General features: G+C 46.9%; 1 protein-coding gene and 2 long non-coding RNA genes across 12 annotated transcripts in view; 2 read left to right on the top strand and 1 right to left on the bottom strand.

Annotated features, from left to right (window-relative positions):
• Positions 1-12,708, top strand: part of TTLL11 (tubulin tyrosine ligase like 11) — a 240,147-nt gene that overhangs the window by 168,767 nt on the left and 58,672 nt on the right. For 8 of the 10 annotated variants that reach the window (XM_086683916.1, XM_086683912.1, XM_086683910.1 and 5 more), the window contains one exon: positions 9,005-9,088. The exons of 1 other annotated variant lie outside the window; for it this stretch is intronic. In XM_086683916.1, the coding sequence (XP_086540042.1) occupies positions 9,005-9,088 (84 nt within the window). Of the gene's footprint in view, positions 1-9,004; positions 9,089-9,502; positions 11,263-12,708 lie in introns of those variants that run through there. One more of the 10 variants, XM_086683919.1, reaches the window with a different exon arrangement.
• LOC147575038 (uncharacterized) lies at positions 860-8,277 on the top strand. Its single transcript, XR_015243033.1, has 2 exons — positions 860-3,851; positions 4,097-8,277. It is a non-coding gene; the product is annotated as an uncharacterized LOC147575038 (long non-coding RNA).
• Positions 7,475-10,572, bottom strand: LOC147575037 (uncharacterized). Its single transcript, XR_015243031.1, has 3 exons — positions 10,389-10,572; positions 8,085-8,187; positions 7,475-7,829 (listed from the first exon to the last, which is right to left on the bottom strand). It is a non-coding gene; the product is annotated as an uncharacterized LOC147575037 (long non-coding RNA).

Here is a 12,708-nt window from a genome sequence, read left to right as displayed (position 1 = left end):
AAAAAAATTGAAATTGTACCTACCTACAAAGCAAGCATTATCTCAAAAAAAAAAAAAAATTGTTTTCCCAAACATCTCCAGCTGTCTTGACAGCTCAAAACATCGCTTGCTCCCAAGCCCACAGCCCTTTGTTTTAGTGATAAATGTGTTCTAAAGAAAACCGCTGCTCTACAGAGCTGGAATTGGTGTTTGGTTTGAAGCTGTAATGAGGCACCACTGTTTTCCAAACTGTTACGCTCAGCTGACAAGGAAACTGTGAAGGAACTGGAAAGTTTCTAAAGGGCTGCACAAAAAGCGGGGACGTTTACTGCACTGGCAGAAAGAGAGGCAACTATAATGGGGGTTAGCATCTGAAATAGAGCCATTGGATGCTCACTGCCGCTCGGTGACATGCTTTGGCCCAAGTAATGACTAAATAATATATATATTATATACACACACATATATAATATATATATTATATTTATAATATATAATTATATATATAATTAATATATAATTAATATTATACATTAAATATATAATTATATATTATATAATTCATTACATATTATATATATTATATAATATATAATATATTAATATATCATATTGTATATATAAAATATAATATATAATTAATATGCATTAAATATATAATTATTTATATATTATATAATTCGTTGCATATTATATATATTATATATTATATAATATATTAATATATATCATATTAATATAATATACATAAAATATATAATATAATTAATATTATACATTAAATATATAATTATTTATATATTATATAATTCGTTGCATATAATAATTTATAATTGTATATAATATTATTATATATAATATTATAATGACATTTGTTGTTCCAACCCTGCACATTCTATCATGTGGACAAAGTAGCTCTCCCCTTATGGGCCTCAGTTGCCTTATCTGCACGTTGAGATAATAATTTCTGCCCTGCTTACCTTACCGCCTTGCTTGGAGGGTCCAGAGAGGTAATGGGACTGTTGAGCTGCAGGAAGGATTGTCACAGTGGCCGTAGCAGTCCTCCCGACCCCAGGACCCGACATGCCCCAGCCCCCTCTCTCCACTAGCCCAGAACATCTCCGGGATTCAGAGTCCTCCTGGGTCCTGCTTTGCGGAGCTGCCCCAAATGCCCTCACCTGGTGTTTCCCTAAAGCCCTAGGAGGCAGGGTCAAGAGAAGCCAGTTGCAGCTCAAGCTCTCTGCTCTTGCTGGGCGGTTCCAGGCAAGTCCTTGCCCCACACTGAGCCTCGTTTTCTTGGGCCTAAAGGGAGACTTTGGCCCAAGTGATTCCTGAAGCCCCTTCCAACAGAAAACACGGAGCCCAGCCCATGAGCACTCATTTGCCTCAAACAGGTCCTATGGGTCTGGGGCTATTGGGCACCCCTGGGGAGTTGGAGTCCTTGGTTTTCTAAATGGTCTGTGTTTAACCCTTTAAACACCCAACCCTTTCAGTCTTGCTGGGTATCTTGGCTTCTCAAATACATTTCAGTGAATTTGGCTTTTTAATTGAATGATGCTTCTGCAAACTGATTTTAAATTGTTCTGCGATGTATCGGTGCCCCAGAAGTGCTCTGAAGGGTTTTTCTACCTCCTCCTCTGCCTTCAGGCTGTCACTTCCTACACTGCACATTGCATGACTGTGGCATCCTGTGGCGTCCCTTCTATTTGCTGGCTGTACTGTGCTATGTGATGGTCTGAAGATGAGCTCACCAAGTCGTCAGCATTGTGTGTAGAGTAAGAGTATATAGGGGTAAGAGCGATGCCGCAAGAGGCTGGCCTCACTCACAGACATAAACTTCAGGGCATGAACTTTGGGATCTGCATTTGAGCTTCTCTGAGAGGGAGGGCTTCTCTCTCGCCTCCTAGTTCTTAGTAGTGTTTTAAACAGAGAGAGGAAGTGCTTGGGTGTCTGGGTTTGGACAGGGGAGAGATTTCTCAACTACATGGTTTTTACATGAGAATTACCACATCAGTCTTTACCCTAAATCTCTCCTCTCTTGCTGCAAACACATGCCCTAGGCTCCGTCCCCATTTCTTGAGTTCCAAAATTATGCCCTTCGTGCCAAGCTCTTGTTTGTTCACGCATGCCGTGTCCTCTGCATGAGATCCAGGAATAATTCTCTCTCTCTCTCTCTCTCTCTCTCTCTCTCCCTCCCTCCCTCTCTCCCTGCCACCTGAAGGCTCTACCCAAGCCTTTCATCTCTTGGCTACCTCATGGAAGCCTTGGAAGTGGCCCTGAACCCTCCGGGGAGCAGAGAGCTGCTCTGTCCCTGTGCCCACCTCATGCTTCACATGTATGCCACACTCAGTGACCTGTCTGTGTGGGTGATGCTTCTGCCAAATTGAACTCCTCTGTGCTAAGACTGCCTTTGGATCGCCAGTACCCAGTGCAATGTCTGGCACATAGTAGGGACTCGATTAGGGTTGGAAGAATGAATGCACAAACAAATGAATGAATAAGTTGACTCCCTTATTTGGCTTAATAACATCACTCTCAAAATGTATGGATTGAAATCTTAACCCCTGGTGACTCAAAATATGACCTTATTTGGAGATGGGGTCTTTATAGAGATAATCAAGTTAAAATGAGGTCATTAGGGTGGGCCCTAATCCTATAGGACCGGTGTCCTCACAAGGAGAGGAAATTTGGACACAGGGCCACACAGAGAGGGGACAGTGTGGAGACCCAGGGAGAACACGGCCACCTACATACCAAGGGGACGGGCCTGGAGCCCCAGCCGAGGACAAGCAACACGTCTGCATGTCTGTTCCCCATAATAGGCGCTCTGACTAGTTCAAGAAATCTGTGACTGGACGGACACACAAATGTAGAGATAAGTAGAGACAACCACCATTGAAATGAAAAATGACTTCATTAGTTACTTCAATATTTTATGAATGTTCAGTGCAGCACTGTCAAAATGGGAGATGGGTCTCTCTTCATTGCTCATGAAACACCAGCACGTGGTGGGATCTTTCACAAGTAGTAATTAATTACTCTGTGTGGTGAGCTGGGCGGGCAGTCTCCAACCTGGAGACAAGGCAGTCTGCAGGCGGGTCAGTCCTGATGGCTGGGTTGGCAATGCTCTTAGCTGGGGATTGTCCCCTGCCCCACACTCTCTTTCTTCCTCCCTCCCTTCCTTCCTCCTTTTCTTTCTTTCTTTCTTTCTTTCTTTCTTTCTTTCTTTCTTTCTTTCTATTTTTGAGAGAGAGAGAGTTCATGTGCATGCGCGAGTTGGGGGGGGGGAAGAAAGCGAGAGAGAGAGAGAGAGAGAGAGAGAGAGAGAGAGAGAGAGAGGGAGAGAGAATCCCAAGCAGGCTCCATGCTCAGCTCAGAGCCCCATGTGGGGCTCGATCCCAAGACCCTGGGATCACAACCTGAGCCTGAAATCAGGAGTCAGGCCCTCAAACGACTGAGCCACCCAGGCGCCCCAACACCTCACACACTCTAGAAGAGGGAAACAAAGGATCCGCTTAACTGTCAGAACCTGAAGGAGCCATAAGGTCGCCTCCTCCAACCTTTTCATGTTACAGTTGGGAAAATGGAGGTTGTTAGAGGGAATGGAATTGTCTGGGTCTTGTGGCTACTGTGGGAGAATCTGGGACTGGCATCCAAGTCACCTGACAGCTGGTCTCACCAGAATTCTCTTTTCCCTTAAGCAATGCACCTGCCTTATGTTTGGGTGCTAGATGTCTGTGCCTCACCTGCATGGACAGCCCTCTTCTTCGTACTCCCATTTTTATTTCTTCCTTCTGTAGGACATAGGTATCATCATCCCTATTTTACAGATGAAAATGCTGATCCCCAGAAAGGTGAAGCATTTTGTTAAGGTGGAAGGACCAAGATGGGGCGCCTGGGTGGCGCAGTCGGTTAAGCGTCCGACTTCAGCCAGGTCACGATCTCACGGTCCGTGGGTTCGAGCCCCGCGTCGGGCTCTGGGCTGATGGCTCGGAGCCTGGAGCCTGTTTCCGATTCTGTGTCTCTCTCTCTCTCTGCCCCTCCCCCATTCATGCTCTGTCTCTCTCTGTCGCAAAAATAAATAAATGTTGAAAAAAAAAATTAAAAAAAAAAAAAGGTGGAAGGACCAAGAACCAGCAGCCCAGGAATTTTATTCCTGGCTGTCTTACTCCCAAGCTTCCCACCCCTCTGCGCTTTTTCTTAATGAATCTTTACCCTTAGGCCTTAGACATTTTTCTCCCAATTATATATAACATATTTTAAAATATCCATTTGGTTAGAGGTAATAGATTTTTCATGGCCAACCAGCTTCTATGTAAGACTTCCTAGAGAAATTTGTAGTAAGATTTAGCAGATTTCAAAGGGCTTGCCCATCCTTAAAGTTTGCTGCCACATGGAAATAGTGAGCGGATGTTCTAGACACAGCGTGGTGATTGTTTGGAAGAATCTTGAATGATCTGCAGATAACTGACTGAAGGTGGTGGTCTTTGATGAATGTAGGACCAGACTATCTCTTAGTCTATCCCGGTTTTGCACATGTCCTCTCCCCCATCCGTGGATAACCTTTTAGTAGGACCACGGCAACCAACCTCCATTGTTATTTCCCCTTGAGCTCTGGGAAGGCAGAAGGAGCTTCCTCTCCCTCTCTGGATTCCATCATCTAACACCATCCTACTACCTGGGAAGTAATCCATAAATATCTGTGAAATAATGAATGGGGTCTTCTCTCGTTTTGGAACCACAGACATTTTTTTTCTGGTATTTTTTCTTGTTTTCTGACTATTGCTCTGTGGACAGCCTCCGAGCTGGCAATGGACCTGCTTCCGTTTCTTCTTTCGGATCCATCCTATGCACCAGATTCCGAGCAAGGCAGAATCCACATGCTCCCTGGCAAATTGAAAATGGATCCTCATCCTGTTTATGCATGCCTATTGTATGTTGGTCTTTCTGCTACGTCTTGGGAATCACACTAGGTTGTTCCTTCTAGGAGCTCCCAGCCGATGGGTAAGTTGAACAAATAACTCAAATATGATGAAGACCATAGCAAGTGTTAAATGAGGCACTAGTGATGAGCTATGGGAGGAAGGGTAGTTAATTTTTCCTGGAGAAATCATGGGAGGGTTCACAGAGAAGACAGATATTTCAAAAAAAAAAATTATTACATAAATGAATTCTGAGCAGCTCATCCCAAGTTCACATTCTACATAAGAAACTCAAAAATAGAGTTCGCTGTTTCCAATTCTGGCTGTTTAGGGTGCTGACTCAGATTCAGATTCATAGCTGTGAGAAGAAGAATCTAAAAAATAATTAGAGATACAAATCTCAATGACTATTTCTTATTAGTAGGAAAGAAACTGTGGGTCACTTGAAAATATTGCTTAATCTCATTACTTCTAGTTCCACACACTCCTATGTGAAATATTTTTAAACCCATATTTGTGTTGAAATTAATAGAAAAATGTGTCACCCTATTTTATTGTGATTTCAGTAGTTAAGTTCATGGCAACCAAAAGATTATAGATAGAAAAGCTTTGAACTGATGACTATGATTTCATTCTCTAGCAATTTAGAAGGTCATGGACTAAAGCAAGATTATAGAACAAGGGCCTTAAAAATGTTAATACCCGTTGACTGAGAAATTTCACTTCTGGGAATTTATACCAAAGATATAATCCAAAATTATGAGAGAGATGTATTGTCTAAATATGTATATCCAAGTAGTGAAAAACCAGAAACAATTGAAATAGCCATTAGCTTGAGGGAAGTCACTCGGTCATGAAAGATTTCTATAAGGGGCGCCTGGGTGGCTCAGCTGGTTGAGCATCCAACTTCAGCTCAGGTCCTGATATCACGATTCATGAGTTCGAGCTCCGCGTCAGGCTCTGTGTTAACAGCTCGGAGCCTGGAACCTGTTTCAGATTCTGTGACTCCCTCTCTCTCTCTGCCCCTCCCTTGCTCATGCTCTGTCTCTTTCTCTCTCTCAAGATAAACATTAAAAAAAAAAAAAAAGATTTCCATAAATAATTTTGGTGACATGACAGATACATGCTTATAACACAACGTCAAATAAAAATTAGGCCACAAAATTTTGTGTATAGTATGATTTCAACTATGTGACAAAATTATGTGCATAGGAGTAGAAGGGAATTTACCAGAATATTAGCAGTGATCATTTCTGATAGTGAGATGATGTTTGAGAGTCGTGTGATCTCACCTATGTTTTTATATTTGTGTGTGTATATACACTTGCGTGTATCAGGAAATGTGATATTACAGCATTAAAACCAGCAATGTTAGAGGGGACCGCTGGGTAGGAATGGACGGCACAGGCCAGCACATTCTGAGGTTTGAGGGCTTGGGCAACATGACACAGAACAGTCGCAGAGCTCTTCAGAGTGAAAGAGCGTGACCAACCACAGCTTGGACTCGCCTGGGTCCATAGCTGCCACGATGGCAGGAGGAGCATGGGAGGCCAGGTGCCAGTCAACACGTCAACTAGTTGCTGGTGGCCTCATGGTTTCATGAGCTCAGGTCATTCACAGCTGGACCCAGACAGCACAAAGTGTACGGAAGAATGGCACCTGCCGTCCCGGAAGAAGAGGCAGCAGGCGAGGACTTGGCACGGGCAGGGGTAATGGTCAGGGTGTTGTCCTGGTGGGAAACTCCTAGAATACCAAACGGGCACTGAGGCAGGAACCCCACTGGATGGAATTGACCATCTCCATAAGGGGTTGGTAGCTGCTAGAATCTGAGTTTCCTCTTAGGCATGAGGATTCCAGGCTTAGAGCAGAAAGAATGATGCCAGGGTGAAGACCATTGAGCTTCCACCTGCTGGGCTGGGACTGGCCCCAGGTGTGGACAGTACTGAGCCGGTTGGCAGAGGGTCAGGGCTCTGCGGGTCTCCAGCTGCGAGGGGCTGGCTGGTGTCACTCCAGATGAACCGTATACTAAATGCGTAATAATGTATAAAAGACAAGACGTTGTCCATGTCCCTTTGACGATCATTATTAAACATGGGAACATTTTTAGTTGCTAGTACTTTCTTCAAAGAGAAAATGCTGTTTGCAAAGATGGCTCTGTCAGGAATGTGGGAATCCGAGCCGTTTATGTTTCATTTTCATACACAGTGTGTGAAGCCAAGTCGGCCTGTATATTTAACCCACGTTATATTTGGTATCCCTGAGCTGTGCTGGGAAAACCAGCAAGCCCCTAAGCTGTAAAATGACAGGATAAATATTACTCCGCTCAAAGCACAGAAGAAAAAATACACCTCAGTATTTTCTTTAAATACTTTACGTTTATCTGATACTCTCTATTACACCAGTGCATTTGTTCTATGTGACAGATTTATGAAGTGTAGACACGGCCAGCCCAGAGAGGTGGGGGACTGCCCTGTGTAAGCCACTGTTTAAACCTAGGGGGTGTGTGTGTGCGTGCATGTGTGTAAAGTGAACGCTTTGAAATGACTTATAAAAAATATGTATATATAATCTCATATATATATGTATACTTATGTTTATATAAAATATCACAATCTTTACAACAACTTGCAAGAGAGATATTATCCTCATTTGAAGGATGAGAAAACAAAGGATCAGACAAGCCAAGTGACTTGCCCAATGTCCCCCAGCGTCCGGGAGGCAGAGTTGGGATTTGAACCCAAGCTGGATGCCTCGGCCTCTTCCAGAAGGTCAGAGGAGGGGCTCCCCCCTCCTGCCGCACTGGGGCCTGTGCGGTCATCCTTGCTCGTCCCCCTGGCTGAAGTTCAGGCGTCTGCTGATTTCCTTCCGCATACCTTTCAGTGCAGCCACAACATTTCTGTTCCTACATCTGAGAAGCGTGAGTCACTCCTGTCGGGAATAATTAGAACAAGAGGGTCTGGGCAGTGAGCAAGGAAGGGGGAGAAGGAAAGGCAGAACAGAGGAGGGTGAGTGAGCTAGGGAGCTGAGGGGGCAGCGCCTGGGGCTTCAGAACTGACCTCCCCCATTTGTCAAGAGGAGAGCGGGTCCCAGGGGGAGGTGGGCCGATGGGGTGGCGGCTCCTCCAGGAGTCAGGAAGCAGGGCTGAGGCCCCCAGCACTAGCAGGGGTGGATGTTAGGAAATACCTCTGGATCTGAGCCCCTAACGGAAGGTGGGAACGTTCCAAGCCGTGCACATTCACAGCATCCTGTGGCTCTGGTAGGATCCAGAAGGTAGAGTCAACAGCTCCTGGTTATTAGGTTAGAGATGACTGAACCTTCAGATGGTGGCACACACACACACACACACACACACACACACGTGTGCACACACACGCGCGCGCGTGCCCATGCGTGCAGAAATAAGGCTCAAGGTGAACGTTGTCTGCAGCAAAGCAAAACATACTCTAGACATCTTGTTCACACTGCGAGGGAGGAAGATCCTGGAAAATATCAAGGGACCAAGTGTGGCAACTTACCGTTCCTAAATTTGAGACAGATAAGATAAAGATAAGATATAGTCTTTCGTTCTCTGCCTTTATTGTTGCATGTCGGTCTGAACGTAACATTTTGGGAACGGGCTTTAATCAGGTCGTTCCTGCCCTTCGTCACACAGCGTCTTCTCAGTCACGAATCCCCTTCCTGGCGGCTTTTTGAACAAAAAGGTTTTCTGTAGCTATGTCTCGGCCTTACTGCATCGTAATGGAACTCTCTCTAGGTGTCTCCCTGCGCCAGTTGGCAGCCCGTGCAGGCAGGGGCACTGTCTTATTCGTCTCACCTCCCCTCTGCCCCGTGCTCGAGGGGCCACACGTTTATCTTGCCCGCTTATCACGCTCGGTGCCAACTTAGAGACGCCTGTGCCCTCGGGCTTTGTTCCAACCATTTGAGGAAATGTGGAACCCGGGTTCTCACGGCCCCCTCCCCTCCGGGGAGTGTGGTGTCCAGGCCCTTTGCAGGCCCCCCCGGAGGCATCCTGAGCATCTCTCAGTTGCCCTGTAGAAGTTACGTGCGTTTGTCTTGTGCCCACCAGCTTGCAAACAGTAGTTCATTATGCTTTCTGATTTCAGCTTTCCAGATATCTATACGGACAGAAAACACAGATTCCCTCCGGTCTCTGACAGAATGCCTTCATCACAGCTTCCCGTAGTCAGGTACTGGCCAGTGGAGTCGACGTAGCCAAACTCGTCTACATCTCCTACACCTGTGGCTACGCCTCTCGGTTTCTGTGCCTCCAAAACTCCTAGAGTGTGGTCCGGCGGGCACGGGCAGACGAACGGGGTCGCAGAAGCAGAGATGTAATTAGAACTGACCCCGATTCTCCCTTAGTGTGTGGGAAGCAACACGGCAGAGTTGGCGGGGGGTGGGGAGACAGGTTTCAGCAGCAGAAAGGCTTGATAGGCATTCCCATCCAACCCTTTGTCTGCTGTGCGACTGTGGACAAATTACTTATCTTCTCTGAGCCTCAGGTTCCTGATCTGTGAAATGGAGATAATGGCGCCCAACTCACAGGATCACTGTGGGAGTTAGAAGGGATTTGGGGGGGTGGGGGGGAATGTGATCACAGCTGTGGTAAATCTCACATACTGTGTGCGCGCACACAACGAGAAAGAGAAACGGAAAGACAGATGAAATCCTGGAAAGAAAACTCCAGTACGTTAGCAGTGGCTGAAGGTGGATGGTGAAACAAAGGGTGAATTTTACCCCCTTTTTCTGCTTTTTTGGTATCTTTAAATATTTTTTTCCATGAACCTATATTGACTTGATAATTAGGAAAATAGAAAATAAAGAAGTGTAAAATAGGAAAAGAGAAATAATATGCATTAAGTACCAGGCATAAGTTGGCACTCGGTAAATGGTAGCTATTTTTACTAATTAGTCATTATGCCTAATAATAATAATTAGGCATAATGATTTCCTCTGGGACCAGGGGTTGTGAATTAGTCTGTTGGAGGCGGCTGATGACTCCCTCTAAGTGAGAGGGAGTTCTGGGTTCACTTCCAACCAGGCCACCCCTCCCTTGCCTCCCTGATCCTTCTGCCAGTGCCTGAGTGCCAGACCCCCCCACCCTGCTCCTGCTTCTTCCCCCCCAAAAGCAGTCTGAGCAAAGGTCCTGTGCCCCTAGAAAGGGAAGCACACTTTCGGGCAGGCAGAGGTGTTCTCCGTGGAGGAGCTGTCCAAGGAGAGTGGTGGTGGTCAGGGCGGGACATCACCATCCCTTCACTGGTGGCCAGTTGTCTAGGGGGATAGAGTGAGAGGGTCAATAGTCCCTTCTATTTCTTCTGTTTGGAGAGCAGACAAGGTCCCTGGGACAAGAGTTTCCCAACACCTAAAACTGACTTGATGCTGTTAGTTGGCAGGTCACAGAAGTTAAACGTGTCCCCTCTCTTCGCTCATGGCACAGTGAGAATACTGGTCTCACTGGGTCAGCCCAAGTGAGAGTTTTAGACTAACCTGCCAAATTCCTCAGGGTCCCCACAGTTTCAACCAGACAGAATTAAACTTCTGCCAAAAGGAAAGAGAAAATGAGGTCCCGAACTAGCTGCGTAGCCGTGAGCAAGTCAGAAGACCTCTCTAAACCTGTGTCCTAGGTGTAAAATGAGAGATCAGCACCGCTGGTCCCTGGAATCCCTAGACGTTCTCAATTCCGTGACATGCTGGTAATAAACACAGTTGGTTCTGAGAAGAGAGCGGACTCGGAGGTTTTCTCTGCTCAGCGGGCAAGCTGCCAAAATGGGATGGCTGGGACAGGGAAGGACAGGAATTCTCTCTGGGGCTGACACTTAATCGGTGTGGCCCCCAGAGGTGACAAACGATGGCAGGACATCAGCTGGTGGCTTCTAGAACAGTGAAAACAGCAGGTCCTCCGTCAGTGCATGCGAACCCTCCGTTAACGTTAGCGTCGGGTGTGAAATGCCTGCCCAATGCCGGGCACGGTGGCAGATGTCACACAGACCACATGCCGTGTCCACCCCTTGGTGCCCTGCAGGATCAGCTTTGCCATCGCTCCACAGGGGAGGCAGCTGAGACTCAAGAGCTTGGCTCCCTTTCTCCCTTGACATTTTCTGTGCCTGGACAGCATGCTCAGCGCCCCGAGAATCTGAGAGCAAACAAGATGATCCAGCCCCCGTGGAACCAGCAGTTTAGAAACAGCTAGAGACAAGCACATGGGCAGTCATAGTACAGTGTGGAAAAGTCTTCAGAAAAGAGAGAAAAGTAGCGTTGTGAAGCACAGTGAAGAGGTCACCCACACCCGCAGAAGGGCAGCGCAAGGTGGGGGCAATGACATTTTCCAGGCAGAGGCCACAGCACGTGCAAAAGCCCCAGGGTGAGTATACAGCGGAAGGACTTGGAGAGCTTTGTGGTCTGGCTGGAGTTCACATGGGGATGTGGAAGGACAGGGGCTGGAGGGGACAGAGCCGGCACGTGAAAGGACTTGACTGGGCCAGTGACCCTGCAGGCAGAGGGGAGTCAGTCATTCATGCATTCACGCACTTGGCCAATATTCAGTGAGGGCCTACTGTGTGCCGGGACTGAGGAGCCAGTGGTGAACAGAACCATCACAAATGTCTTCCTTTGTGAAACTCACATTATTTATTGGGGTTGGGGGTGGTAAGAGGGCAGGAGACGGACATCAGCGAAGTAAACGAGTAAAATCTATGCTCTGATGAATGGCAGCACGGCTGTGGTGAAGAACGGAGCAAGGCGGGCACTCAGAGGCTGGCGAGGAGTGGGCGTCACAGCTGTAAGCAGAGCGGCCAGGGGAGGTCTGTCGGGGAAGGGGACGTTTCCACAAGCACTGGAAGGAAGTGAGTGGGAGAGCCAGGGACGGGTTCAGGGCCGCGGGGTGACATGGTCAGGTCTGCCGGTTGGCTATGATATGGAAGATGTGTTGGAAGGGGAAGCTGGAAGCAGGCAGACTCGTGATGGGGCTGTTGAAATTCAGGTGACCCACCATTGAAGTGACAGGTGATGGCAGCTTAGATTCTGGGGAGCAGCAGTGGAGATGGAGAGAAGTGGGTGGACCGAGGTGACAGAGGAACAAGACTGGGCTACTTGTGGGGTTTGGGAGTTACTCTCTTCTGTCTGGTTTCTGACCCAGGCACTGTGTGGGTGTTAAATATCTTCTCTGAGTCGCGAGCAAAGCTGGCGGCTCAGTTTTGGGAGCGGCAATTGATGAGCTCAAAAGCGTTTTGTCCAAGGGCACCCATGTCCATACCTGCACTGCTCACAACAGCCAGCAGGTGGCAGCAGCCCAAGTGACCATGCAGGGACGGAAGACCGGGTAGACAAGATGTATGTGCACACAAAGGAATATTATTCAGCCTTTAAAAGGAAGGAGGTTCTGACACCTGCCACAGCGTGGATGAACTTTGAGGACATTGTGCTACGTGAAATAAATCGGACACAAAAGGACAAATACTATATGGTTCCACTTACTCACCAGGAGGTTCCTAAAGTGGTCAAATTCATAGAGACAGGAAGTAGAATGATGGTTGCCGGGGCTGGGGATGTGGGGAATGGGGAGTTCATGTATAACAGACACAGAGTTTCCGTCTGGGAACGTGGAAAAGTTCTGGACGTGGATGGTGGTGAGTGTTGCACAACAGTATGAATGTACTTAATAGCCCTGAACGGTACCCTTAAAAAATGACTAAAACGGTAAAGTTTATGTTATGTCTGCTTTATGAAAATGTTTTACAATTCGTTTTAAGTAATTTACTCGAAGTCACATGACTATCGAGTCCAGCCCAGCCCCAGAGGCCCTCTTGTA

Source organism: Puma concolor, chromosome D4 (assembly GCF_028749965.1).
Source record: "Puma concolor isolate L17-30 chromosome D4, mPumCon1.1.hap2, whole genome shotgun sequence".
Classification (NCBI taxonomy): Eukaryota; Metazoa; Chordata; class Mammalia; order Carnivora; family Felidae; genus Puma; species Puma concolor.
The sequence above is the reverse complement of the archived record's forward strand: the minus strand, read 5'-3'. Positions and strand labels throughout refer to the sequence as shown.